General features: G+C 45.5%; 9 protein-coding genes and 1 non-coding gene across 10 annotated transcripts; 6 read left to right on the top strand and 4 right to left on the bottom strand.

Annotated features, from left to right (window-relative positions):
- Positions 1 to 206: 206 nt before the first annotated feature.
- On the bottom strand, positions 207 to 3838 carry JR316_0001512 (DNA repair protein rad16; the record flags this gene model as incomplete). The annotated part of the gene is made up of 13 exons (XM_047887315.1): positions 207 to 671; positions 730 to 817; positions 864 to 1036; positions 1084 to 1200; positions 1252 to 1389; positions 1441 to 1690; positions 1763 to 2210; positions 2278 to 2717; positions 2765 to 2913; positions 2980 to 3133; positions 3180 to 3350; positions 3399 to 3506; positions 3573 to 3838. 13 exons carry the CDS (start codon positions 3836 to 3838, stop codon positions 207 to 209), a joined length of 2967 nt encoding a protein of 988 aa, XP_047755061.1.
- A 246-nt stretch (positions 3839 to 4084) lies between these two features.
- Positions 4085 to 5117, top strand: JR316_0001511 (Leukocyte receptor cluster member 1-like protein; the record flags this gene model as incomplete). Its single annotated transcript, XM_047887314.1, has 4 exons — positions 4085 to 4216; positions 4273 to 4449; positions 4505 to 4653; positions 4709 to 5117. 4 exons carry the CDS (start codon positions 4085 to 4087, stop codon positions 5115 to 5117), a joined length of 867 nt encoding a protein of 288 aa, XP_047755060.1.
- Positions 5118 to 5516: 399 nt separating this feature from the next.
- On the bottom strand, positions 5517 to 6695 carry JR316_0001510 (uncharacterized protein; the record flags this gene model as incomplete). Its single annotated transcript, XM_047887313.1, has 4 exons — positions 5517 to 5765; positions 5831 to 5890; positions 5939 to 6153; positions 6209 to 6695. The coding sequence occupies 4 exons, from the start codon at positions 6693 to 6695 to the stop codon at positions 5517 to 5519; spliced, it is 1011 nt and encodes a 336-aa protein (XP_047755059.1).
- A 534-nt stretch (positions 6696 to 7229) lies between these two features.
- Positions 7230 to 7321, top strand: JR316_0001509. Its single transcript has one exon. It is a non-coding gene; the product is annotated as a tRNA-Gln (tRNA).
- Positions 7322 to 7586: 265 nt separating this feature from the next.
- On the top strand, positions 7587 to 9047 carry JR316_0001508 (Putative uncharacterized oxidoreductase; the record flags this gene model as incomplete). Its single annotated transcript, XM_047887312.1, has 8 exons — positions 7587 to 7796; positions 7843 to 7930; positions 7986 to 8046; positions 8094 to 8275; positions 8324 to 8394; positions 8508 to 8712; positions 8772 to 8795; positions 8848 to 9047. The coding sequence occupies 8 exons, from the start codon at positions 7587 to 7589 to the stop codon at positions 9045 to 9047; spliced, it is 1041 nt and encodes a 346-aa protein (XP_047755058.1).
- Positions 9048 to 10111: 1064 nt separating this feature from the next.
- On the top strand, positions 10112 to 11275 carry JR316_0001507 (Putative uncharacterized oxidoreductase; the record flags this gene model as incomplete). The annotated part of the gene is made up of 7 exons (XM_047887311.1): positions 10112 to 10321; positions 10375 to 10440; positions 10486 to 10580; positions 10640 to 10821; positions 10868 to 10938; positions 11001 to 11009; positions 11063 to 11275. The coding sequence occupies 7 exons, from the start codon at positions 10112 to 10114 to the stop codon at positions 11273 to 11275; spliced, it is 846 nt and encodes a 281-aa protein (XP_047755057.1).
- A 578-nt stretch (positions 11276 to 11853) lies between these two features.
- JR316_0001506 (uncharacterized protein) lies at positions 11854 to 12056 on the bottom strand (the record flags this gene model as incomplete). The annotated part of the gene is made up of 1 exon (XM_047887310.1): positions 11854 to 12056. A coding segment is annotated over one exon (203 nt), but the record flags the coding sequence as incomplete, so codon positions are not given.
- A 2110-nt stretch (positions 12057 to 14166) lies between these two features.
- JR316_0001505 (uncharacterized protein) lies at positions 14167 to 15184 on the top strand (the record flags this gene model as incomplete). The annotated part of the gene is made up of 3 exons (XM_047887309.1): positions 14167 to 14718; positions 14790 to 14870; positions 14933 to 15184. 3 exons carry the CDS (start codon positions 14167 to 14169, stop codon positions 15182 to 15184), a joined length of 885 nt encoding a protein of 294 aa, XP_047755055.1.
- Positions 15185 to 18485: 3301 nt separating this feature from the next.
- Positions 18486 to 20512, top strand: JR316_0001504 (uncharacterized protein; the record flags this gene model as incomplete). Its single annotated transcript, XM_047887308.1, has 2 exons — positions 18486 to 18864; positions 18918 to 20512. The coding sequence occupies 2 exons, from the start codon at positions 18486 to 18488 to the stop codon at positions 20510 to 20512; spliced, it is 1974 nt and encodes a 657-aa protein (XP_047755054.1).
- A 1501-nt stretch (positions 20513 to 22013) lies between these two features.
- On the bottom strand, positions 22014 to 22851 carry JR316_0001503 (uncharacterized protein; the record flags this gene model as incomplete). Its single annotated transcript, XM_047887307.1, has 4 exons — positions 22014 to 22276; positions 22344 to 22640; positions 22696 to 22718; positions 22769 to 22851. 4 exons carry the CDS (start codon positions 22849 to 22851, stop codon positions 22014 to 22016), a joined length of 666 nt encoding a protein of 221 aa, XP_047755053.1.
- Between the last annotated feature and the right edge of the window lie 859 nt (positions 22852 to 23710).

Raw genomic sequence — 23710 nt, 5'->3', positions numbered from 1 at the left:
GATGCATTGAAAGCGGACACCGTAAATATATTAGAGTGCGCTAGTGACAGAAGCAAAATTTCAAAGAAACTTCGACCTTCCAACCTTGTGTATGCACTTATCCGCTAGGTCAGGACGGGATGCGCAGTCAAATATCTAATATCTATGTAATCCTAAATTTTCGATCAGATAAGATCCAACCATAACTTGGTTTCGGTCTGACCTCCTCATCGTTTATCCCCTTCGTGAATAAACTGATAACATGCCTTGCCCGGGTCTGCACCCAGAATGCCTTGCACCTCAGATAGGCTGAGATTGCATAGTTCTTCAATATTCTTGACCTTGTGCATAACCAGTTTGACGTTATGGGCAGTAATTCCTGGAATGTATCGCAGGACTTCCTCTGCCGCAGCATTAATGCCAGCACCAACATCTGGATCGTCATCGGCACCAATGGTAACGGACTTTGAAGGATCTGGTTCTGCGTTATTTGCCTTGAGGTCGTTGAAGATTTCGGATGTGGCGTAAGGCGAGGACGACCAAATGATGCGCACCCGAGGAAATGTCAATGTAAGTAAAACTATTTTTGCTTGAATGGTTGGGGAGTTGTAATGGGGTTGGTCGGATGGCCCAGCACGTTGCTTGGACGGATATCTAGTTCCCTTGCCATAGGTCTTCATATCTGCCATGATCTGGTCTAAGATCAGATGCTGTATATATGTGTATGAGAGGAGCAGGTACGACACTTACATCGAGGGAAAACGCCTTGTCTTCTTCGAACTCGATGAGGAGAATAGGATACTTATAATGAAGTGACATCATTTCACATTGGGTATACCTAAAGACCATGAGAACTCTGGATGTGTCAGCATGAATAAACCTACAGTCGTCCGTTGTTGAAACTAGTTTTTAAGTCGGATAAGCTTTTGCGCTCGACGCAAATATCCGGTGTCAAGATATAGTCCCCAACTGTGAGTGTAGCCGGGATAACCTGTAAACCCGATGCATGCAATAACGAAGGCAATGTAGACCTAAACTCTCGCATATCAACGACAACCTGGAAAACATTGAGGAGTTTATTTCTACTGCAGTAGTTAAACTCACTCGAGATGGTTCTTTGTTGAGTTCGCGTCGACCGCCTGCCAAACGAGAGCTGATGGTCTTGATCATTGAATCAGAGTTATCGCTGCGGCGATCCTCGACTAGTGTAATTAACATGGACTTTCACCCATGGGATTAGTAAATAGAAGACGATGACTTCCACGAACTCACTCCACGTTCTTTGATCAAGCGTTCGAAAGCATCTTTCTCACGTCTGATACCCGCTAAGTACTTGTGCTCCTCACTTGAGTTAGCATATACCATGTGGTATACTCGAACCGCGAGACCTGGATTGGAACTTTTGTAAACCTACACTATCAACTTTAGTAACTGACGAAAGAATTTCGAACTTCAACTTACTTCGATTCGCCTAACGAAATCCATATCCGGCTCAACCATGACAATGAATTTGGGTCTAATTTCTTGCAGAATTCTATCATCCGTGTCGTCTGAGTAGGCGCGAACGAGGACCGTTTGTTCGGGTGCAAGTAACCCATAATTAGTGTCAAAGTCGTTTTCCAGAGTGTTTGATTCGAAATCTAGCAACACCAAATCGTCTATTACATTGAGTGGTTGCCCTGCGAGTATGGCTTCTCCCTGAGATGCCCAACTAGCAGTCACAAAAAAAGACATTAGGACTTATAAGGTTCCAAGTAGCTAAGCTTGCCTTTAATAGACTTACAATTTTGCAAATTCGTCTGTATCATTTTGCATCGCATTGGGTACCGGTATCTCTTGAGGTTCAAGCCGCGTGGTAGCAGACCCTTTCCCTTTGACCGGCGAACTCGAAGTCGCAGGGGCGCCGCCGCGGATGCGTCGACGATTCTGCGCACGCTGTGCCTTTTCTTTGTCCTTCTTCTTCAGTGCTTCGCTGAGGTCTTCTTGGTCCGCATATATAGCGTCAAAGATACCCTTGCCTGTGCCGTTATCGGGCATGCTTGAAGCTGCCTTGTTGGTAGCCTTCCTTTCGTCCATTTTCCCCTTCCACCACAGGTATAAGCGCAGCTTCCGCAGCATCATTGCACGGCCTCGACTCCCGGGAGGTGCATCATGGTCCATACTCGACAGAAACTCCGTTAAGAGGTTGCACGTTCGAATTGAGGATGTCATTACCAAAACAGTGTTCGAGCCTGGATATGCTGTATTCAGCCAGTTAGCCAAAGCAATACGTCCAGTGCTGTTGACCGCAAGACTCACGCGTTGAACCTGGCTTTGCTAAACTTTCCTGCCGAATCATCTCGCCTTCAGCTTCGAGGATGATCTCCGATAAAAGATTCCACTTGGGTAATTCTTCGAGCACAGGCTCAAGGCCTTTTGGAAGCCAAGTAGGTCGTGACTCTTCCGTCTTGTCATTGCCTTTATTAGGAGGAGCAGTAGTATGCCCTTCCGCTTCGTCAAGTGCAGCCCATGCATCTTCGTCTTCAGTTAAATCGATTACTGGAGTGACCACCTTTTTTGAAGTCGAGCTAACGGTGAAACACCGTCGCTGCGCCGATTGGAAAATAATGTTTGCGGCGTCCGTTAACATCCATGGGGACTGATGTTGTTTTGTGCCTCCAGTAGCGGTGGCGTTGTTAGCTGCGATCAATACCTCCAAATAGGAATGAAATTGGAGGGCATCGTATGTAAGAAGGTAGCTGGGGGTAAAGTGAGTGAAACGTATGTGCATGATACTGTCACGTACTACAAAAGTCGGCGCAGAATTCCTAGATCATTCACAAGTTGCTTGGTTTTTGGGCCCACTTTGTGCCATACAGAATCGAGCTGGCGTCGTACGATGACTTCAAAAGATTGAAAATATGCATTTTGAACATTGAAATCGTCCAAATCGAGCTGTGAAGGAATGTGATGAAAAATTCGTGCAAAATGAGGGACTCATGACCAAGAAAAGTAGCATACATTTGTGTTAGATCTCTTCAATTCTGATAATGTGCTGTTCATACATTCTATGATGGCGTGGTGTATGTCGGCCATGGGTTCTGTCAGATGCTGCGACAGTTCGACAACGTCTGCTCGTCGACGTTCGAGACATTTTTTAAGCTCTTCGTGAAATCTAAGGAGACGTCAACGTGATTTAATCCACGAATCTGTCAACGAACCTGGGATATATGTGTACATTTCGAATTTGTAGTTCCTTCATTATATTCTTGAGAGGAGAAAGTCCACTAGTAATGTGCTCCGGTTGGTCAGTAAATGCCTTGATGAATCCATTTTTGTTCTTCTCTCTGAATAGTCTAACGATAAATGCCTCAAGCACTAGTGGAGTCACTCTGGAAACAGTTGAGCCCAGTGAACGACCTTGAGGAGCGGTATCCTACTTTTCAGCATGAAGAACCATCATTCCAGTGATAAGCTCAGTTGGTATGTCAGACTGAAGCATGTCGACCACCAATATGCGCGAAGTTACAGAAATAATCCCTCCTTGTCTGTAAAGATTTTGTCTTTGGACGATGTGTCAATACCCCGTCACGGAGCCCCGAGATGGTACGCACCTCTCCTTACTCCCTGTCTCATGACTGACAACACGTAGGCCAGGTTTCCGGCAGCCGATGATCCCTAGTTCTTCACCGATAGCAGACTCTTCTTCCGGGGTGGCATTCACGAGCAAAACAAGGTTCTGGGGAGAATCATAGATCTTCATGAGCGTACAAATGATTCTGCGAAGGCCTACGCCTCTCGCTATGACGAGAAGATCACTTGTCGCTGGGTCATGAATCTTCTCAATGATATGTCTGTGAAAAGGCAGAAGTGTCGACATTTCGAAGGTGTTGAGGATAGTGTTGTGTATTCTTCTGGTTTCCTCAGGATTGAAGCAATTGATTATCTTGTATCTTCGTTATGTATCGTAAATCTTGAAGAAACTTCGGTGGTCTTAGTTCATAAGAGAGCGCAGTGGCCCTGTGTAGTCATGAAAGAGTACGTTTGATTGTGGTGGTGGTCGGATCACAAGGTTACATCGGTGCCCCGGAAAGTACGAGTCACGATTTGACCACCAACCGTCATCATGGGTAAACTCAACATCGCCCATCATAAATCTTACCACCCATATCGGCGGGATAATATAGAGAGAGTCAGAAGAGATGAAGAAGAGGCTAGATTGAAAGAGGAGCGGGAAGAAGGGCGGATGTTGTTGGCCGTATGATTTCTTCTTTTCGTATGTTCTTTGCCACTGGATTGACCTGGAAAATGTAGGATTCAGAAGCCCGTATAGACCTTTTGAGAGAACGGGCAGGTGTCTCCGAGAAAGCTGAGAAGAAGAAAAGAAGAAACGAGGATGATACCAAGCACATCGCTTCGACTAGTTCAATGCAGCCTGCAGTACTGCCGACCACAAACGGACATATCAATCTGTTCGAAGATCTCGAATTGGTACGCCTATTAAACATATATACACCCTTTGGGTCTAAGCTAAACGTTTTCGTAGAACGCTATTGCTGCCACTTTGAAGGTCGGAAAGAAACCAGTTGCTGAAACTGAGAAAGGCGTTCCGCTTGCACCTTCAGCAAAGGATCTGAAACCCTGGTACTCGGAGCGATCAAAAGAAAAACCAGAGGAGGTGGAAGATGACCGAAAGTGTGTGCTGTTTCCTATGCATGTATACTCTGTCTTATCCCTGACTTATTTCAAGGAAAAGAGAGGAGTCACGAAAGTATGCTCATGACCCTTTGACGTCAATAACGAGGCAGCTCGCGTCCCGTTCATCGTCATCTTCTTCAACCTCAAGATCCTTCCGCCTCCCACATCCCCCAAGGTCAGATACCAATACAGATAAACCACCGGAAGTCCAAGCGAGGTTATCTCGAGAATCTTCAGAAAGAGAGCGAGCTCTTGAACTCATCAGGCGACGGAAGCGTGAAATGGCGGGAAGTGCGACACCCAGCACCGTGCACGGCGAGCCTAGCGGCGGCTATGGAGATGTTTTCAATCGTAGAGAAGTGGAAGAAGCGCACAGGCACCGGGAGCGACGGTGGGATGGGGGAAAACGTCGTGGGGAGGATGACGGGCGAAGTAGGCATCGGCCTGACAGGCAATGGTAACTTGAATATTTCAATGCTGTTTTCCTTGTATGTGTATCTTCTGTATCAACAGCTTCGTTCTCGTTATTGATTGCTTTGCTTTGGCTATATCATATTTCAAGAAGTGCAAACTTAACTAAAACCATTGATGCAACATACATCGTGCTCTAATAGGCATCAAGTTCAGCAGGCGACCATGTTCTCTAACCTGTTCCGCGTAGTGGGTCCCCTTGTCATATGCCCTAAGTATATCATGCCAACACGCAATTGCCAGTTCCTGTGACATCATTCCCGCAACTAAACAAATGTCAAATACACTTACTGGAGGTTACTACTCAACGCACATTTCAACCTCATCTTGGACCAAGAGTTGAGAGAAAGCGACCGAGATAAAAACGAAACTTGATTATTCGTAATCATCTATAAACCATTCTGCCGATTCACAAGAAGCCTTTCCGTTCCTTCCTCGAACCTTGCCAACTGTGGCATCAGTATTCTACGACTCTTCACCCCAAATGCCCAATCCAAGGCGACGACAATGGATACCGACATACACGTCCAACCAAAAAGCAGGCTCCACTCAAAGTAATGATTCTGTCCTGTGGCAAGGCCAAGCAACACGATGGCCAGCAGGAATCCTAATGTTGGATCCGGTCCTGATGCTAAAGCCTGGCAAGAATGAAGAATAGCTCAGTGTCGACGAACGGAGGACAATCGACGACCTAGACCCTTACCAGGCAAACAAAAAATGTACAGGTAACTATTCCTTCTGAGGCTGATGGTGGTGGTAAAATCTACATGCAATAAGCACACGAAATATAGGATAAAGTAATTGCACTTACATCCACAGCTCCCCAAGTTTTCCAAAGGTACAACACTGAGGTGGCGATCTTGATTTTCACAATTAGGTGAGTAAATATGTTTGATTGTGGATATCGGTGATTTTTAGAGCCTCCCAAAATCCAGAATAGGGCATACGCCTCGATAGCCAGATTTAAAAGCAGAAACATTGCACAGTAGTCATAGTGTCGTGTCATCCAGAGGACTGCCCACCCCGCTGGAATTCGCTCTGTCATTACCGCACTTTGACTAGTAAATTCAGCTCGACGAACCTTGCAGGAAGCACCCCATGACATAGAAAGGGAGATACCCTAAGTACGCCGGCTCGTGAGTGTTGAAGTATGTAACATCGTCCACTTCGTCGCGTAAAAGCAGATCATCATCTATTTCTTCTGTTTTGTGGGCGTCATTCGCAGGCTGAGAATCAGTTCTTTCCGACAGTTCTCCGCTTGCATTGTCGATGCTGCTTTCCGAATTGGTGGGCGTAATCTCTAGCGGAATGGCGGACGTCTCCTCCTCCTCGTCGAATTCCTTTGATGGCAATGAGAGTCTCAGAAGCCATTGGATCTGAAGAATGAGGCCCGCAGAGAACAGGCCAATTGGGGCGTATGGATGTGGTGCATATGCAACATAAATCGCCGACGGTGATGATCTTGAACTTTCTGCGTCTCCGAGCAGAGCTAAGGACTGGAATAGGGTGTCGACAATAAGGGATGCGACTGCGACACGACGAGCTAGCAATGGGTTTGACTCCAGCATTTGAGAAATCAGTGTAGATGATGGTAGGTGTAGTCGCGTTCATGCCTATGAATGTAAATAGGCATGCGGTGATATTTTCGGGAGGAATGGTGACCTTCAACAGGCATGTTCCGGAATCTGGGACCCTGATGGCCTTAAGCAGGGGTTGAATGCACGAAGAGAATTTTTGCACTTATGCAAGGTGCACTTCTCCTTCACATGACAATTATGGGTAACTTGTTACCACCAGTGCATGCTGAACAGTATGTAGTTCAGGTGAAGAGGGAAACCCGTTCACTGTAATTCGTTCTAACTTGAGGTTTTAACTATTTCTATTACCAATTAGCATCACTAATTCGACCCCGAAACTTCGTAGTGTGGACATTTGGGCTGCTCTTCTGGTGGTGTCGTCGTTGACTTGCTGTTTCCGATCCGACGAGCATAGCCCCTATTTATTGAACCGTGACAGACACCACATGGGCACGTCACACGATCGGCCTCCCACATGTACTCCTCCGTCTTACCTTCAAATCCATTTGCGCACCCAAGAACACAGGTTCTATAGTGTAGTGGTTATCACTCGGGATTTTGAGAAGCCTTGCCTTCCGGAAATTCCCGCGACCCCGGTTCGATCCCGGGTAGGACCTTGCTTTTGCTTTCACAATCTATATAACTGATCATTGGTGTCGTCGGTCTTGGCTTAAAATTGCCATGACGGAGGGTGTATTTTTATAGGTTGCCTATGCGCGATACCGGAATGCCGACAATCACAGACCAATTGCTTACTCAGTCTTTTTGCTTACTCAGTCTCTTCGAAGACTTGAAAACTTATCGTAATCGCACGGTTAGATTGCGGTTAGAAAGAATATAAAAAGGTCGACATGTACCCTAAGCTTCATTCAAACTTCCACAATGCCAACAATTACCAAAGGCGACAAAATCCTTGTAACAGGAGCAAATGGGTACATCGCGATGTGGGCCATACGTATCTTCTTGGAGCGGGGATATTTTGTTCGCGGAACTGTACGATCAGAGAGCAAGGCAAAGGATGTCAATGATTACTTCAACTCGGTAGGGCTTGGAGACAAACTCGAGATAGTTATCGTCAATGATATCGCCAAGGTATGTTGCAACCATGGTTCTTAAGCATGGTCCTAATTGATATCAGGAAGGAGCCTTTGACGAGGCTGTGAAAGATGTCGACGGTATCGCTCACATGGCCTCGCCATTTCATGGCAATGTTAAGGACCCACAAGGTATTTTTCTAGCTTTTTTTATCCCCCCTTGTATTAAACTACGAGGGATTGGTAGAATTTTTCCAACCCGCTATTCAGGGCACAGTCGGTATTCTGAAGAGTGCACACAATCATGGGTAAGTTTCTTCACCTGGGAAATTTCCAAAACTCACCCAAACACTAGAAAGCAAGTAAAGAGAATAGTCGTCACTTCTTCAACCGCAGCTGTAATGTCACCGCCTGATAAGCCAACTCTTTTCACTGCGCTTGACTGGAATACAAAAGATCCAAAGTTCGTTGACGAGCTTGGTTCCAACTCCCATCCTATGACGATCTACCGTGCTTCAAAGAGCTTGGCAGAACAAGGTACGTTAATAAACAGATTCTGTCAACGTATATTTATGACTTCAACAGGAGCTTGGGGATACTACAAAGAACATAAACATGAGTTATCATGGGACCTGACTGTCATTAATCCTCCTTTCGTGAGTCCAAAATCCTATTTCAAAGTGACAAAGTCTGATATGCTCCTAGGTCTTTGGCGTGCGTACTGTTCTATTTATCTGACAGAAAATAAATTGACACACCATGTTATAAGCCACCTATTCACAAAGTCGACTCACCATCTGCTTTAAATACCTCTTTGCAAGCATGGTACAATCACGTTGTCGATGGAACAAAAAGCACCAGGGAAGCCCTTGCAGATTCTACCTCATGGGTTGACGTTAGGGACACTGCTCTAGGCCATGTTTTGGCGCTGGAAGTAGCTGAGGCTGGCGGGGAGCGCATTATAACTACAGAAGGTAAGTATTCAGCCTTCAGTAATGGTTGTAGACATAATATTCATCTAATTTCTACTTAGGCGCCTATATTTGGCAAGAATGGCGTAAGTTCTTTGGAGTTCAATACTCGATTCAAGCCGAATGACATTTATTTAGTTGAAGTGGCAAATTCCATTTCGCCCTCACCTTTCCCCCGAAAGCTTGCTACCGGATTCCCCGACATCCTTGAGGGAGAAAGAATTTATAGGATCTCATACGACAAAACCAAAGAAGCCAAGATTTTGGGGATCAAATTTCACACCAAGCTTGAATCAACAAAGGACACCCTGGAAGACTTTGCTAAACGGGGTTGGTAAATTGGTAACTTGTGGACGTAAATTCCAAGGGAAAATCCTGATATGGTTACATTTACAACCGGCGCTAATCAAATGTGGTCATCATGTAATCAAAACCACAACTGCTTGTAATTTACTTGAATCACATTTGTACTATGCTGTCTTTTCCAGCACGTTCATGTACCATTGCAGCCCATGTATAGCCAATGATATTAACGCAAACCAACGATCTAGCAGGCGGAGTTCGTGTATATTGGAAAAGTGGGGACAGGAATTGCCTTTACAATACTCATTACTTTAAAGGGTCCACCATCATGGCCCAAGTCTACCTGAGATATGTTGGTATATCTTATTTCTTTTCATCTTTTGTCTCTTATCTTGCTAGTTATCTGGCTCTTATCTTATCACCTTCCTTTATCCGAAAGCCCCTGTTCTCATTCAATTCGAGTAGTCGTAACTGCTTACTTTGTACAACGCATCACCTTCGTAGCAAGTAGATCAACTTCCATGCACTTCTTGTAGCTATGAGACTTTTCACTTATACTGGACATTTTTTGTCTTTGTACCTCAGCCTTTTTCCTCTTCCTGCTGAGGTACATTCATTCACTTTATTATTGTTGCACAGAGGTTAACTTAACTTACAGACTGATTCATGTACCGTGTACTTAAGGTTCACAATATAGCCTTTTTCCTCTTCCTGCTGAGACTGACTCGTATACCGTGTACTTAAGGTTCCTTCAAGATATAGCATTGGAAATAACATGGCAATTCATTCACATTTTGGGGTCCTGCAAGTTGTCTATAAATAACCTGTGAACTTGTTGTAAATATTCAAGAACAGAATTTCGTCTGAGCTTACTGCACAATATACAGTCTTTGAACGAGGAAACATCTCGCAATCTAGGGTACTGTATCTGTAAGAAATTTCAAATAATATCGAGGAGTCTGGGTGTGGCGTGCTAATTCGCTACCGGCTACCGGAAGACCCCAGGTCACCAGAATTGGAGCTTCGTCGAGAAAAGTATATAAGCCTATTCGGTCCTTCGGAAGAGCCGCTTGATCCCCTTTCACTTTCATTCCTCACGATGCCTACGATCTCTAAGGGTGATAAGGTGCTAGTCACTGGAGCAAATGGCTACGCTGCAATGTGGGCAACACGTCTCTTCCTTGAACGTGGTTATTCAGTTCGTGGAACTGTTCGCTCCGATGATAAAGCACAGGATGTGAAAAATTACTTCAACTCAATTGGGTTAGGAAAGAGGCTCGAGCTTGTTATTGTTAAAGATATTTCCAAGGTTTGGAATAGCAAGCATTTACCATGAAACGTGGATTTATTGCGTCAATCTAGAATGGCGCATTCGACGAAGCGGTCAAAGGTGTCGATGCAATTGCCCATATGGCTTCACCTTTTCATGTCAATATCAGTGATCCACAAGGCTGGTGTTCTTCTCTGTTCTAGTGTTCGCAAACCTGCTTAGTCGACGTCGCGACAGAATTTCTGGGACCGGCAATTGAAGGAACAGTCGGCATCTTGAAGAGCGCCAGTAGCACTGGGTAATTGAATTTCCGTGAAACTATCTGAACATTACTTATTATCATAATATTTCTATTAGAACAAAAGTGAAGAGAATTGTCATCACATCCTCGACTGCTGCCGTTATGTCTCCTCCAGATCAACCAACGACTTTTAGCGCGAGTGACTGGAACACCAAAGATCCAAAACTAGTTGAGGAGTTTGGATCGAAATTACAGCCCTGGACGATTTACCGCGCTTCTAAGAGCTTGGCAGAAAAAGGTATGTTTTAGACATGCGCTCTCTACAATATATTCACCCTGTACAGCCGCTTGGGAGTATTATGAGCAGCATAAAAGTGAAATCCATTGGGATTTGACGGTTCTGAACCCACCATTTGTCAGTTGAATCGTCTCACGTCTTTCATTTCCATGTACTAATCAACACCAATATACTCTCAGATATTTGGGGTGAGTATTAAGTATCTTCTCATGAAGTATATTGTGTTCAAAATGAATCATAGCCACCAATTCACAAGGTAGACTCCTCATCGTCACTGAACACCTCTATGCAGTCATGGTTTGATAATGTGGTGGATGGGAGAAACATCACAAAGGAAGATCTCTCCGATTCTACATGCTGGATTGATGTCCGGGATGCCGCTCTCGCTCATGTCTTGTCATTGGAAAAACCTGAAGCAGGTGGAGAGCGTATCATTATCACAGAAGGTGTGTAATTTTCAGTATTTTTTTGCTCTCACCAACCCGTACTTTCGACAGGAGGTTTTATTTGGCAGGAATGGCGTAAGGCTTTATTCTCCTTATTTTACGACCAGACCTGACGCGCAAACTCAGTTGCTGTGGCCAACTCAATTTCTCCGTCTCCTTTTCCTTCTCGGAAGTTACCTGTTGGGTATCCTGAGATCCTGGAAGGTGAAAGGGTTGTTCACATCACATATGATAAATCCAAGGAAGAACGCATACTGGGAATTAAATTCCGAAATATGTATGAAACTACGAGGGATACGTTGGAGGATTTTGCCAAACGAGGTTGGTGAAGAGAATAGAATTAATAATCAATGCGTACCGTCTCTTTTTTTCTTTTCCCTCTGATAATTTGTAGAGTTTCAAGCAACTAGCAAATGTCAAGTGTGGTCTAAACTTCCGAGTGACGTATGTATTTAACAATCGAGGTGATCATAGTCATTGACGACGAAGTTCCTCGCAAAAAGCTAACTACGACAACCCGTTGCTTACACATGGCTCCTTCCCTTTCAACAAATTGTTTTCGCCCTCTTTTCTTTATCAGCAACCCTTACCACCCACGCCTAGCAAAGTCCTCCAGAGTATCCTTGGTGGTTTCCAGTTTTGTGTGAAACTTGATTCCAAGAATTCGTTCTTCTTTTGATTTATCGTACGTGATTTTGACGACTGTTTCACCGTCAAGAATGTCGGGATACCCAACAGGCAGCTTATGTGAAGGGATTGGCGATGGAGTGATGGAATTGGCGACGTTGACTGTTGGAAAGCTTGAATTAATCCGCTTGACATAACCTTGCATATAAACTTACGCCACTCCTGCCAAATATATCCTCCTGTCAGAAGTGATTAGCACCTGAATAGTCCTGAAGAGGCGCTGTAAAGTACCTCCTGTGGTTATGATACGTTCTCCTCCAGCTTCGGCCTTTTCTAATGCCAAAACATGCGCTAGTGCGGTATCACGGACATCAACCCAGGAGTTCGAGTCAGACAGAGCCTCCTTGGTATTAATTAATCCAGCGACCACATGATTATACCAAATTTGCAGGGATGTGTTGAGAGTTATGACTGATTTAACGTCGTGGATGGGAGGCTGTACGGGATCTCAGTGCGTTTTTTCAAGAGATGATGTCAAGATAATTTACCCCAAAAACCTATCAATAAACGCATAACCAGACATGTCAGTGCAGTTCGGTACGGCAATGCTCAATGTCCACGGAAAATCTCACAAAAGGCGGATTTATGACACTCAGATCCCATTGGACATCGCCTTTGTGCTTCTCGTGGTATTCCCATGCACCTGATAAGAAGTTCAAATGCGGAAGATGTTTTACGCGAGCGAGATAAGAAAAGCATACCTTTTTCAGCAAGGGTCTTGGAGGCACGGTAGATGGTCATGGGCGGTGTGTTTGCGCCGTTCTCTTCAACCTGCTTTGGAGACAGCGTGTTCCAGTCGAGCTCACTGAACTTGGTTGGCTTCTCAGGTGGCGACATTACAGCTGCACAGGAAGAAGTAATAACGACGCGTTTCACTTTTTCGCTTTCGGGTTATTCATCCGTCAGTTCCGTTTCCTTTCATTGAGATGATCTACCTACCCGTTCTTGACAGCGCTCTTGAGAATGCCTACTGTTCCTTGGATGGCTGGCCTATAAAATTCTGAAAAGCGTCAATTTTAAGGCAGAAGTATTACCGATATCCTTTCTACCTTCTGGGTCTTTCACATTAGAATGGAACGGCGATGCCATGTGAGCGATTGCGTCCACTCCTTTAACAGCCTCGTCAAAAGCTCCTTCCTATACATGTATAACATCAGTATCGCTGTTATCCACGATTTTTTGACACCCACCTTGACAATATCCTCAACTATAAATGTCTCAAATTTATCGCCAAACCCAAGGGAGTTAAAGTACTCCTTCATAAAAACAGCTTTATCCTCAGAGCGAACAGTTCCTCGGACAAGATACCCCCGCTCTAGGAACAGACGAACCGCCCACATGGCGATATAGCCATTAGCTCCAGAGACTAGAACCTTGTCGCCTGCTGTGATTGTGGGCATAATGTGTGTTGAGGAAAAAGAAAGATACGGTTGAGTTCAGACAGGGGCAAGATTGTGTTATAAACGCCTCTCGATTAGTAATCCCATCAGATAACCCTTGGAAGCAACTTCAATCTTTGATCTTGAGCAAACGTCAGCTTTTCTCATTTCTGCCTACTAGGCTACATAAGTAGGCCTTCCCTCAATCATCCAATCATCCAAGTCTATATGAAATGATATAATATCAGGTACTGTACGTCATGGGATTGCAGTATTAGGTGAAGTGCCGTATACACCAATTAATAGCTACCTTAAATCAACTCACCATTACAAGCAGAGGGGGTATCCCAGGCATTCGTTGAGAATAATTGCCGATATATGTATGCTAGCATTTAGCAAGGTAAGCATAACATACGAACATGACGGCTAGAAGTGAACTGAACGCGTCATAATCGACTATTATTGTTCAGTCAAAAGCCATATGCAATAAATATATTATTTATTGGTCCACAGGCTTCGATTGAATCCATATGTACTCAATAAGCTGTGTTCCAAGATGAAAACAATAACAACTTGGCAGACTGTGATGATGTTCGCGACATTTCTCGTATTTTGCTCGCCTTCCTACTTACCGTAAATAGTGTTTAGCCCCTAACTCGGTACCCGGCTTTTTTTGTTTCCATATGCATGAAAATGACACAGCCACACACGGGTCCTCGATAATGTGGTCGTCGATGACTTGGCCACCATCCACGTCGTTTCCAGCCCTCACAGTCTCCAAACACACTCCAGGTCTATAGAATTCGGAAGGGAGTGCCAAAATGTCAACAAAAATGCTCAGGATAGTCCAGCGGAACGTACTGGCACCTCGAGTTCGATTGCTCTCGACTGCACCACCATCAGCACCACCACCACGGCAGAAACGATACCTCGGAACGCTGACAGCTGTTGCAGTAGCCTCTGTGGTTGCGGGCACGCTTGGGGCCATCTACCCACCACCTCCGTTAAGCATTCTCTTCCCTAGAGTTGCACCCGGCCCCCCTGCCGAACCCGACTCTCCGGAATCCAAAGCGTATACGCAGAACTTGGAAGAAAAGCTTCAGACGCTTCCGTTACTCAAAGCGCTTAGGGAGAGTGAAGATGCCAAGGATTGGTATGAGACGCGACCGTATCAGAATTTCCCTGAGGAGAGGAGGGTAAACAACCTAACGGCTGGTGCCTTGAGAGGTCCGGGAAAACTTGCTTTGCTGCCTTTAATCAGAGTAAAGCACGATGAATCAGAGAGCATCGTATTTTTGCACCTGGGAAGAGGAATGTGTGGCCACGATGGGATCATACACGGCGGTCTGTTGGCAACTCTGTTGGATGAGACCCTTGCGCGAACGGTGAGTATTTCCTTCCCCAATAGCTCAAGCAGCAAAAAAGGTTCAGCCCACGCTTAAAAAAATATCTTCAGGCCATTAGCAATCTTCCTGAGAAAGTGGGCGTTACCGCACAACTCACCCTGAATTACCGGGCCCCGACCATGGCTGACCAGGTGCGTTTTCTGTCCTTCTGATGCCGCAACCAATTCGCCCACACCAATCCCATGAATGACAGTTTGTGGTCATCAAGACACGTATCCAGGATGTCAAAGGTCGCAAGGCCTCAGTCACCGGTCGTGTTGAAGACCTGAGCGGAACTTTGCTGGTGGAAGCTTCTGCAACCTTTGTGCAGCCCCGATATGCGAAGCTCTTGCATTCTGCGCAGCTGCGAAAGGCGATGGGAGAGCCACCAGCGTCGAAAGACCATGAAGAACCTGTTCTGTTAGCCGATGGTCAAGACCTGAACCCAAAGCACAAACATAGATGACCAGTCGTAGCACACGGTGCAGCGCATCAATTTTGATTTGGCATGTTGAAATCTCACACGATTTTAGAACTATACACATACCTTCTAACCCAATTTCGGAGATACATAGACGCCTCATCTGTACTAGCTGACGGTAATACCACTTAGACTTGAAAAATTTCCGACCATGCCTTTTGGCCACGCTGTCCATACGTCATTCTCGCTTCTAACTCAAGGAAAAGAGCCTACTTTCTATTCCCTCTTCGGTTCAGGATTATCTTCACAGTTCACTCCACATGTTCTGACGATTAATTCGCGTTTTGGGCGGCTAAATTGCCTATGGGTATAAAAACTGGATTGTCTTCAAATATTCTGTGTATTCTAGTGCTCACTCGACGACAACTAGTGTGAGCAAGGGATGTTCTAGGATCTGAACCCTGTGTATATATTTCCTCCGACGTGGCGTCGTTCGATCCGGCGTGCAAACCTCTCTGAGCATCCGCGTCGATCGTCGCTTCTGGGGTTCTCCACTGGTGCCCCGCTTAAGTGACGTACCGAGCGTTGATTTCAAGCTGGCGTTCTTCTGTATTCTCTGGTATGCTTACTTTGACAAGATCGACGGGGGTGTATCGAATTTGAATTCGCTCCAGAGTCCAGCCTGTGACGGATTGGTTACGGCAATTAAAGGGAAGTGGACCTACTCACTAGGGGCCTTACCCGAAGCAGACGTTGTTTACCAAAAGTCCATAACAGTAACTTGACAGAAGGGTCCCCTCTTCGGTTTATTGCGCATGCACGGAGAATGCCATGGGCATTCAAATATTACGGTTGTATTGGTGGAAAAATCCGAAGATATGATCGTATATACAATTGAAGTTGAGAGCCGTAATTTGTATCCCTTGAATTATGATATGTGGAGTGTATAGTTGCGAAGCCGTGTCTCCAGAGTCCATTGTCAGGGTAAATTTTTTCTAGGTTTCTCGCCGTATTGATTCTATTCAAACCGTACGTTTGACTAGTCAACGGGTGCCTCAAGTGGCCGGCCCTGGGATGCAGGACATACTCTACTCCTCAGCGGACAGGTAGACCCTTGGTAAACAATAAACATGGCCAAAAATTGTCCTGTAAACCTTGCGAAAGGGTATATGTAGATACGAGCAAGAAGCGTATAGAAGGTGTCAAGTAATCTTGGGCTTCAAGACGGCCCAGTGACGGACGGTATTGCGATGATAGAAGAATGTAATTTGAAGTGTCAAGAAAATTCCGCTCTGACATGTTACAATAACACGGCATTTCTTCCATAAAATCAGAGCGGCATGGAGACAGGTCGCTTTGGTTTTGCAGCTGCGACTTATATACCAGATTGCGGCCATTCATTCACCTACTATACATTGAATCAACCCTGATACGAAACGAAAGGATCGTCGCCGCTGAGCTGCGCCTTGGCCGTACTTAAATAAGCACAACCGTATAATTACCTACAATGTTTCGTAAATAGCTGTCAGCTTTGGATATCCAGGTTATTGATAGACTGACAGACTAATTAACTGGCCTTTTTTCCCGCAGCCATCGATATGTACATGTATCATAAATGGTGTCTGATGTCATCGAAGCGGTCGACATCGCATTTAAGGAGGCGGCAGTCGACAAAATGCGGGGTGACGGCGAACGGCAAGCAGCAGACAGCATGGATAGAAAGTTGCAATTCGACGTAGATGTATTGGCGTTTGTCAAGAGTCAAGACTCGAAGATCACCCGGGACTAAGAATAGAGCCAAAGAGTATCCTAACAAATGGTAACCAGAACAGTCAGTTAAATCGGCCGCCGACTGGAATGAAAGACTCTGAATTTAGCTGCTATTCAGCCGAATGAAAGATAGATTTGTCGGCAAGAGGCGTACTCTTGGATCCTTTGTCGAGTCTCATATGACTACAGAGTATGGCAGCACCTGGCGTTGTGGGATTGACGATGGATCAGGGAATCCCAAGACCGGAGACACCGCAAAGTTTTGTTGGTTGGCATCAACCGGCAGTGTAGCTCGATGCCCACTTGGATTATTATTCCCAGTGGGCACACCGCAGTATAAGATACCGTATGGCGAAGCATACGATTTTGGCTTCTGCCTTTTGCCATCAGATTGTGGTGTACCAGAATCCGACAAGCCACGATTATAGTTTCAGGGCAAAAGAAAGGAATCACTACACTTTTTTGGTATGGATAATCCATATTTCACCTAGCATCTTCAAGTTCCCTTGATTGTTTAACGTTAATACCTGTAACCATCATGTCAATTTCAACCTGGCCATGATACACAGAGAGAGAGCCACGAGACACTCACGAGACATGAAGCCCACCCTGACCTTTAGGTTATTGCTCAAAGCCTCAATGAGCGTTGAGTCATGAAAGGGCGTGTATAGTCAAGTCGTTTCCAAGATGCAGCACACGAGACATACGGAGCCACTGTGGGCTCCGAATCCGGTGAATGCGACGATGTAGAGGACGCCAGATTTCTAGTTTTCGACAAGTCTGACTCGGGCATGTAAGGCACTGAATCATGGAAGATACATAGATAGATGATCAGAGTCTTGGAGTTTAGATTTTGCGTTGATGGAATTGAGGTAGATTGAGAAAATAGAAAGCTACAACTCGCGATCTCAGGCTTGATCATGAAACGTTTTTTCAATTTAGTTCGCATTGATTTTGAATAAATTTGGAACTAATATTTTTTATACACGATCTTGGCAAACAACTTGGCGTTTTCTCCGCTACGCTTTTGACGCTCTCCGTGGTGACCCATTCGTCCATTTGAATGCCGTATCAAAGTCATCAAGGTATAGTTTACATATTCCCTTACCACATCTTTTTAATTTCAACTCATCAACAACCCATCTTCTTCGGTGGTCATTCGGCTCACCGTCGAATTCAGAAAAGACTAAAGGCAATATGGCTAAAGCTCTTCCAATTGAAGTTCTTCTCCCTCATTTTGAACGTCAGATAGGACGTTCCTTCGCTGAGAAGACAGGATACAGAGAAGAAAACATGACTTACAGCTGGTGAAACTGACTAGATAACAGGAAATGGACCGGGTGGCATATGGCCCCTGTGATGAGATCTGCAACGCGGCGGGGTTTGTATCTGTGATGTGGCATATATTCATGACTTCATCCCTGGAAACTTGGATACTCGTACATAACCGGCGCACGATATCAACTGACTATCCTGATGCCACCCACATACCATCATTATTATATCCTTGGGAGTAAGTAAGCAATATAGCCCGCCCCCCATTTTATACCGGTGCACCTCTATTCTTGCCCAACTCATGCTCAACCGTCCAAGGGTTACCCCAAAGCGACCGTTGGGACCGCGCAGCAACCTACGTGCGTCCGTCTCGAAACCGTCTAACAAGACAGCCAAAGTTTTTGGGCGACCTGCATCTTTTGAAGCCGCACGGCTTGCCGCACCACTATCTTTGACTGGAGACAAACACCCTTCAACCTCGACATTTCAACATGCACCTGTAGCCTCATCGTCTTCGTCTACAAATAATTCTGAGGTCCAGACACCCGTCTCCCCAACTCACACTGTCGCTTCGCTCCTAAATGATATGGAGACATGTCCTCCCAGCCGTAGTGATTCCCACCACTCCTGGGAACGAGAAAAACCTTCTATTCATATAGATACTCGTATTAAAGGCAGTTGTGAGCATCTTTTTTCATCTTTCCCTTATTGATCTGTGATTAACATTACATAGCGGGTTTTTCCCGGGATTCCCTGGAATCGAATCCACCACAACCTGACGAAGTTGGCCAAAGTATATATTCAAGCCTGCGAGCACGTCTCTCTCGTGAATCCTCAATGGCGGCCGTGTCCCGCGGGGCGCAATCTGTGCTCTCAGTCGCATCTGGAGGGTCAAGCGGTTCTCGAGGTAGCAACAAATCCTCCGACGCGTCGCAGCAGAGCGGGTCTTCTCTGCGTGTCGTTGGGAGAGGCGGTTCCGGGTCTCGTATTCGTCAATTTGGCCCAAATGCCCAGAAGCCTGATCCAACACTCATAGTAAAGCAAGAGCATCGACCGACTTTAATTCGGCCTAGTGGGCGCGGTGGACTTGGTTCCAGACCCAAGCCGCTGGCTCCATTGGTCCCCCCGAAAGATTCCTCCACTCAGAAATCATCCTCAACGCAAACCGACACTCTCATACGTCCAAGTGGTCGAGGCGGGCTTGCATCACGTCCAAAGCCGCCCGGCGCTGTGTCATCCCCAAGTCTCCTCAAAATTTTGGGTAAACGTAAGGCTCGACTGGACAAAGGCAAAGGTAAAGCGAAGGAAGAACCAAGAGCAATACATCCTATCCCACCTCAACAAACCTATTCAATCTCGAATGGTTCGACTTCGTCTCTCAGTACTATTCATTTCATCGGCGAAACTGGCGAACCTACAACGCCGTTCTTCCCCGACGACCGCTCGCTCCATTCCAGCAATGAAGATAATGGGAAGTCAAATACAACGCCCTCATCTCTGTTCAGCAGCGACCAATCATCGTCGAGGACGACATTTTCCGATCATCCCAACGAGAATGACGAGTATAGTGATAGTCGCCCTGTGACGCCAGTCGATCATCGTCAACGTAATATCAGCAAGCTAGCTCGTACGTTGGGCGATGATTTACCCAGCAGCGTTATATTTAAAAATTCCACTTCACGGCGTCCTTCTGACCCTTCGCCGGTCAGAAAAGATAGGAACTCAACTGCTTTCCGACGTGCTAGTGTATCCATGAGCAGCCTAGGTTCTATGTTCATTCGATCTGGCGCCCGAACTCGTGATTCCGTTAGCGCATCAACTATTACGGATGATCTCCATCAGTTTGGTCTTGCAGACGACCTTTCTGAATCCTGGAGAAATATGAACGATTCATCCACCTCCATACCTCAGCCACCTGCTTCTCCCATCGTATTTTCCCCTCCTTCTCCGACAGCTGTGCCGAATCCCAAGTCTACACCGGAACTTAGCTCAAACGGGCATTCCGACGATGAATCCGAGGCGGAGCAATCGATAGAGCTGGACGCTCTGTCCTATGCTTCATCTACCCTGAGTCGATCTAATTCTTATAGTGCCGCATCTTCCGAACGCCCGAGCATCGCCTCCCACAGTCGTTCGACGTCGACGTCAATACTGAGCGAAAGGCGTTTAGCAAACAGGTCAATATGGTTGATTCCTGTCAATGACGACGACGACGATCTTCACGTCGGACACATTCATCGGCTTGACGTCGCCGAAAAGCCTCAGAATTGGTCTGGCGAATGGAATAACGACCTACACCAAGTCATCAAATCCTTACGACTGCTGTAATAACAACGCAAGACAGTCACTATCAGGCATCTGACACCAGACTGTTCTCTTTCTTACGATTCTTTGTTTCTTATGACCACCAGATACCCTTGACATTCAGGCCAATAATGTCAACAACAAATGCGCCCGCAGTCGTTTGTCATTCGATTTTCATTTTCCGCGAATACCCTCTTGCATAGACACTTTTTATCCGCTTGCCATATCATTCATCGCTCCACACAAAATCCCATCCTTTGATTCACCTTTCAGATTCCTTGAAACGTTCATATGCCGTTCGGATCCGCCGCTTCTTAATCTTTTAATAATCTCAAAAAGTTTCCCTTCATCTTTCTTCTATAACAGATCGCATATTGTACTCTAACCACATGTATCACTACGCATCACTTCTTTTTCACTTCAATTCAACCGATAATCAGCAACGCCCTGCGACTGCATCTCACTCCCACTCACTTTGTCATTTCGTTCGCTACAATAACAAATGTATTTTTGGATTTTTGCCTTTAAAGGGTTACGCTTCCTGTCCTGTCTGTCATTGGCGTCGCTTCTACCTGATCGCAAGTGAATCAATAGGAATACCGCGCTACCATATTAGAATCAAGCATCAAACTCATGGGATGCGCGTTGCATGACTTGTACCTGAGTCCTCATGACGGGTACCCGGCTTCAAAGAAGCCGCGTACTGTTCACGTGTAAACAAAGCATATTACATAAGTGAATTTCCAGCTGAGCTCGGTCTGAGATTGAATATTGAATGATGAATCGCGAAGCTTAATCCCGAAGTTAGGTTTCATTGTCGACGTTGACGTTGAGAACCCGATCCTTTCTTCAAGCTTAGCGTTCAAGCTTCCAGTGTCGTTTGGTCAAACTCCATGACTTGATTTGTGTGGAGTAGTATCAATAATTTCCTTCAAAATCAATACGGTCCACCGATCTGACAATATGGTGCGACGTTGGATTTAAAATCTGGGATCCACTCACTTGACCTCACTTGACTATTCAGTGATACTGTAGGTTTATTCCAGTTACAATTTTGGTCTACTTTTGGCTTATGAAAACCCGTTTTGTATAAAAGATTGTTTATCAGTATTCAGCACCTCAAATCAGAAGATTATAATATCCCGCCGTGACATTTCAACCTACATATTTAGCCAAAATACCGCTGGTCGCGGTTGCTGTCAAGCAATCCACCTGTGCACTCCACTCATCAAGTCATGTTGCTCGAACTGCTTACAGATTGTTACATCGGAGTACAATCCTTTCGCCGCCGCCTGACGTTCGCATTGGCAATATTTGCAAACTGCTATCGTCGAAGAAAAGGTAACCTAAATCATCTGTCGCGTTCACAGCAGTATCATGTCAAGCATTGTGAATTCGTCATTCACAATGTAAGATCATAGTACGAAAAATTCGTTCATTTTCATTTCATTTAATGTACACTAACATATATAGTCCATTGTCTCACTCCACAACGGCAGCAAGATTATCGTACATGTTCAACCCATCAGTTTACCGGTCTGTTGTTAGGTGTGTTGCCAGCACCAACGCCTAAGCCAGCATCTTTGAAGTCTCTTGGTGGGACTTTGGGTGCGTAATCTGTGTGTCCGACTGGGTGACGATATGGTGCTCGAGAAGGGTCATATTCAGAGTTCATATTTTGAGCCTGGTTTGGATGATTTTCCATAGCCTGGATTTCGTGAAGTTGAGGCGAGGGCACACCAGCTATCGCGTCTTCGCGATGGTGACTCGGGTAAGTAGTTTCTCCTCCTATTCCCATATGACAGTTTTGTTGGCTGTTAGTGTGGACTGCGAGATATATTAATCCGCTACAAACCTTTAAAAGAGGTATTTGTAGGTCCTGGAGTAGCTTCAATGGATGACGATGTTTTTCCATAGGTCCCCGGTGTTTCTCCGGCAACTCCGGTGGTCGTAGAAGAGTGAGATAACGGCGCTTCACGAGCATGTGTAGAACTAGCGCCAAGTGGATGGTGCTGCGGCCCGCGCAGGTGAGCAAGCCCACGTTCCATCTCGAGCCTGCCCTGTTGCGCAATATCGTCATTCGTCGTCGGGCCTCGGTGCACCATGGTATCCACCGCCCCTAACATTGTTCCACGCAAGTTCTCACCCGCTCCTGTACACTTTATGGGTTATTAGGTGAATGGTAGGACGTTGCCATTGCGACATACCATGAACCACTTCCACGGCTCCCCTTGAAGATATAAATTTCCAGGTGTAAGGCAAGAAAATTTTTCGACGTACCTTATCTTATTCCCGAAATCCGAGCCCTTAGTCCCGGTCTCTGATGCCGTTGGTGTTGAATGAGGTCCAGTATTGGTATTCATTTTGTTCTAAACAACTAACCGATAAGAAAGCTGCTCCGTTATATACTCCCAACTTTGTTGAAACTCCACCCACGACGAAACGATGAGCTCATTTTATGTAGCCTTCGATCTTATAATGCGAGACTCTAAAACCTTTGCGCTCCATGCCAGCCTACCATACTGATTCTCAAAGAGGCCTATGATGTCATCAACCTAGAACTTAGATAAGATAAGATCCTCCATTTATATTTGCTATGGACTTCAATTCATAGTCCATCTTGAACTAAATATGTTCGCAAATCTGATTGAACCGTCAGCCTATCCAATCATGAGGTTACTTCTGAATAGGTTACTATTTTTGACAGGGATGGTAAAAATGGCTACAAGAGCTGACAATGTAACTCGTCTTCGGGACAATGTTTGTATAATCTGTGTGCTTGGTTGCGTAAGTGCATTCATGTCCGGTAACGTATATCCTATCAAAATGGCGAATGGAAGATTTAGTCTAGATTCCAGAACGATCACGTCAGGCACATTCTCAGAGCTCGCGTGGGGTTAAGAGCATTGAAATCTATAAAAGCCGAGCAAGGTAGAGTACTCTTCTCTCCATCCTCTATGCTCTGTATCCCTCCCTTCTCTATCTATCCCTCTCTTGGATTGCTACATATCACAGACTTTCCTTCAAACATCGTACCACCTCGATGACCATGAGCGGTAAATTCTTCGAGCATCTACCCACCCATATCTCTCGTTATGCTGCCTACTTTGGCAGATGGCTTGAATATGAGTCGTGGCGGCCGCAAGGATTACCGCTCTTGTGAAATGGAGAGATGACGATAATTGTTGGCAAGTGAACTTCTCTTCTGAGCTCAAAAGACTG

Source organism: Psilocybe cubensis, chromosome 1, assembly GCF_017499595.1.
Source record: "Psilocybe cubensis strain MGC-MH-2018 chromosome 1, whole genome shotgun sequence".
In the NCBI taxonomy this organism is placed as follows: Eukaryota; Fungi; Basidiomycota; class Agaricomycetes; order Agaricales; family Agrocybaceae; genus Psilocybe; species Psilocybe cubensis.
This window is presented reverse-complemented; position numbering and strand designations above follow the sequence as displayed.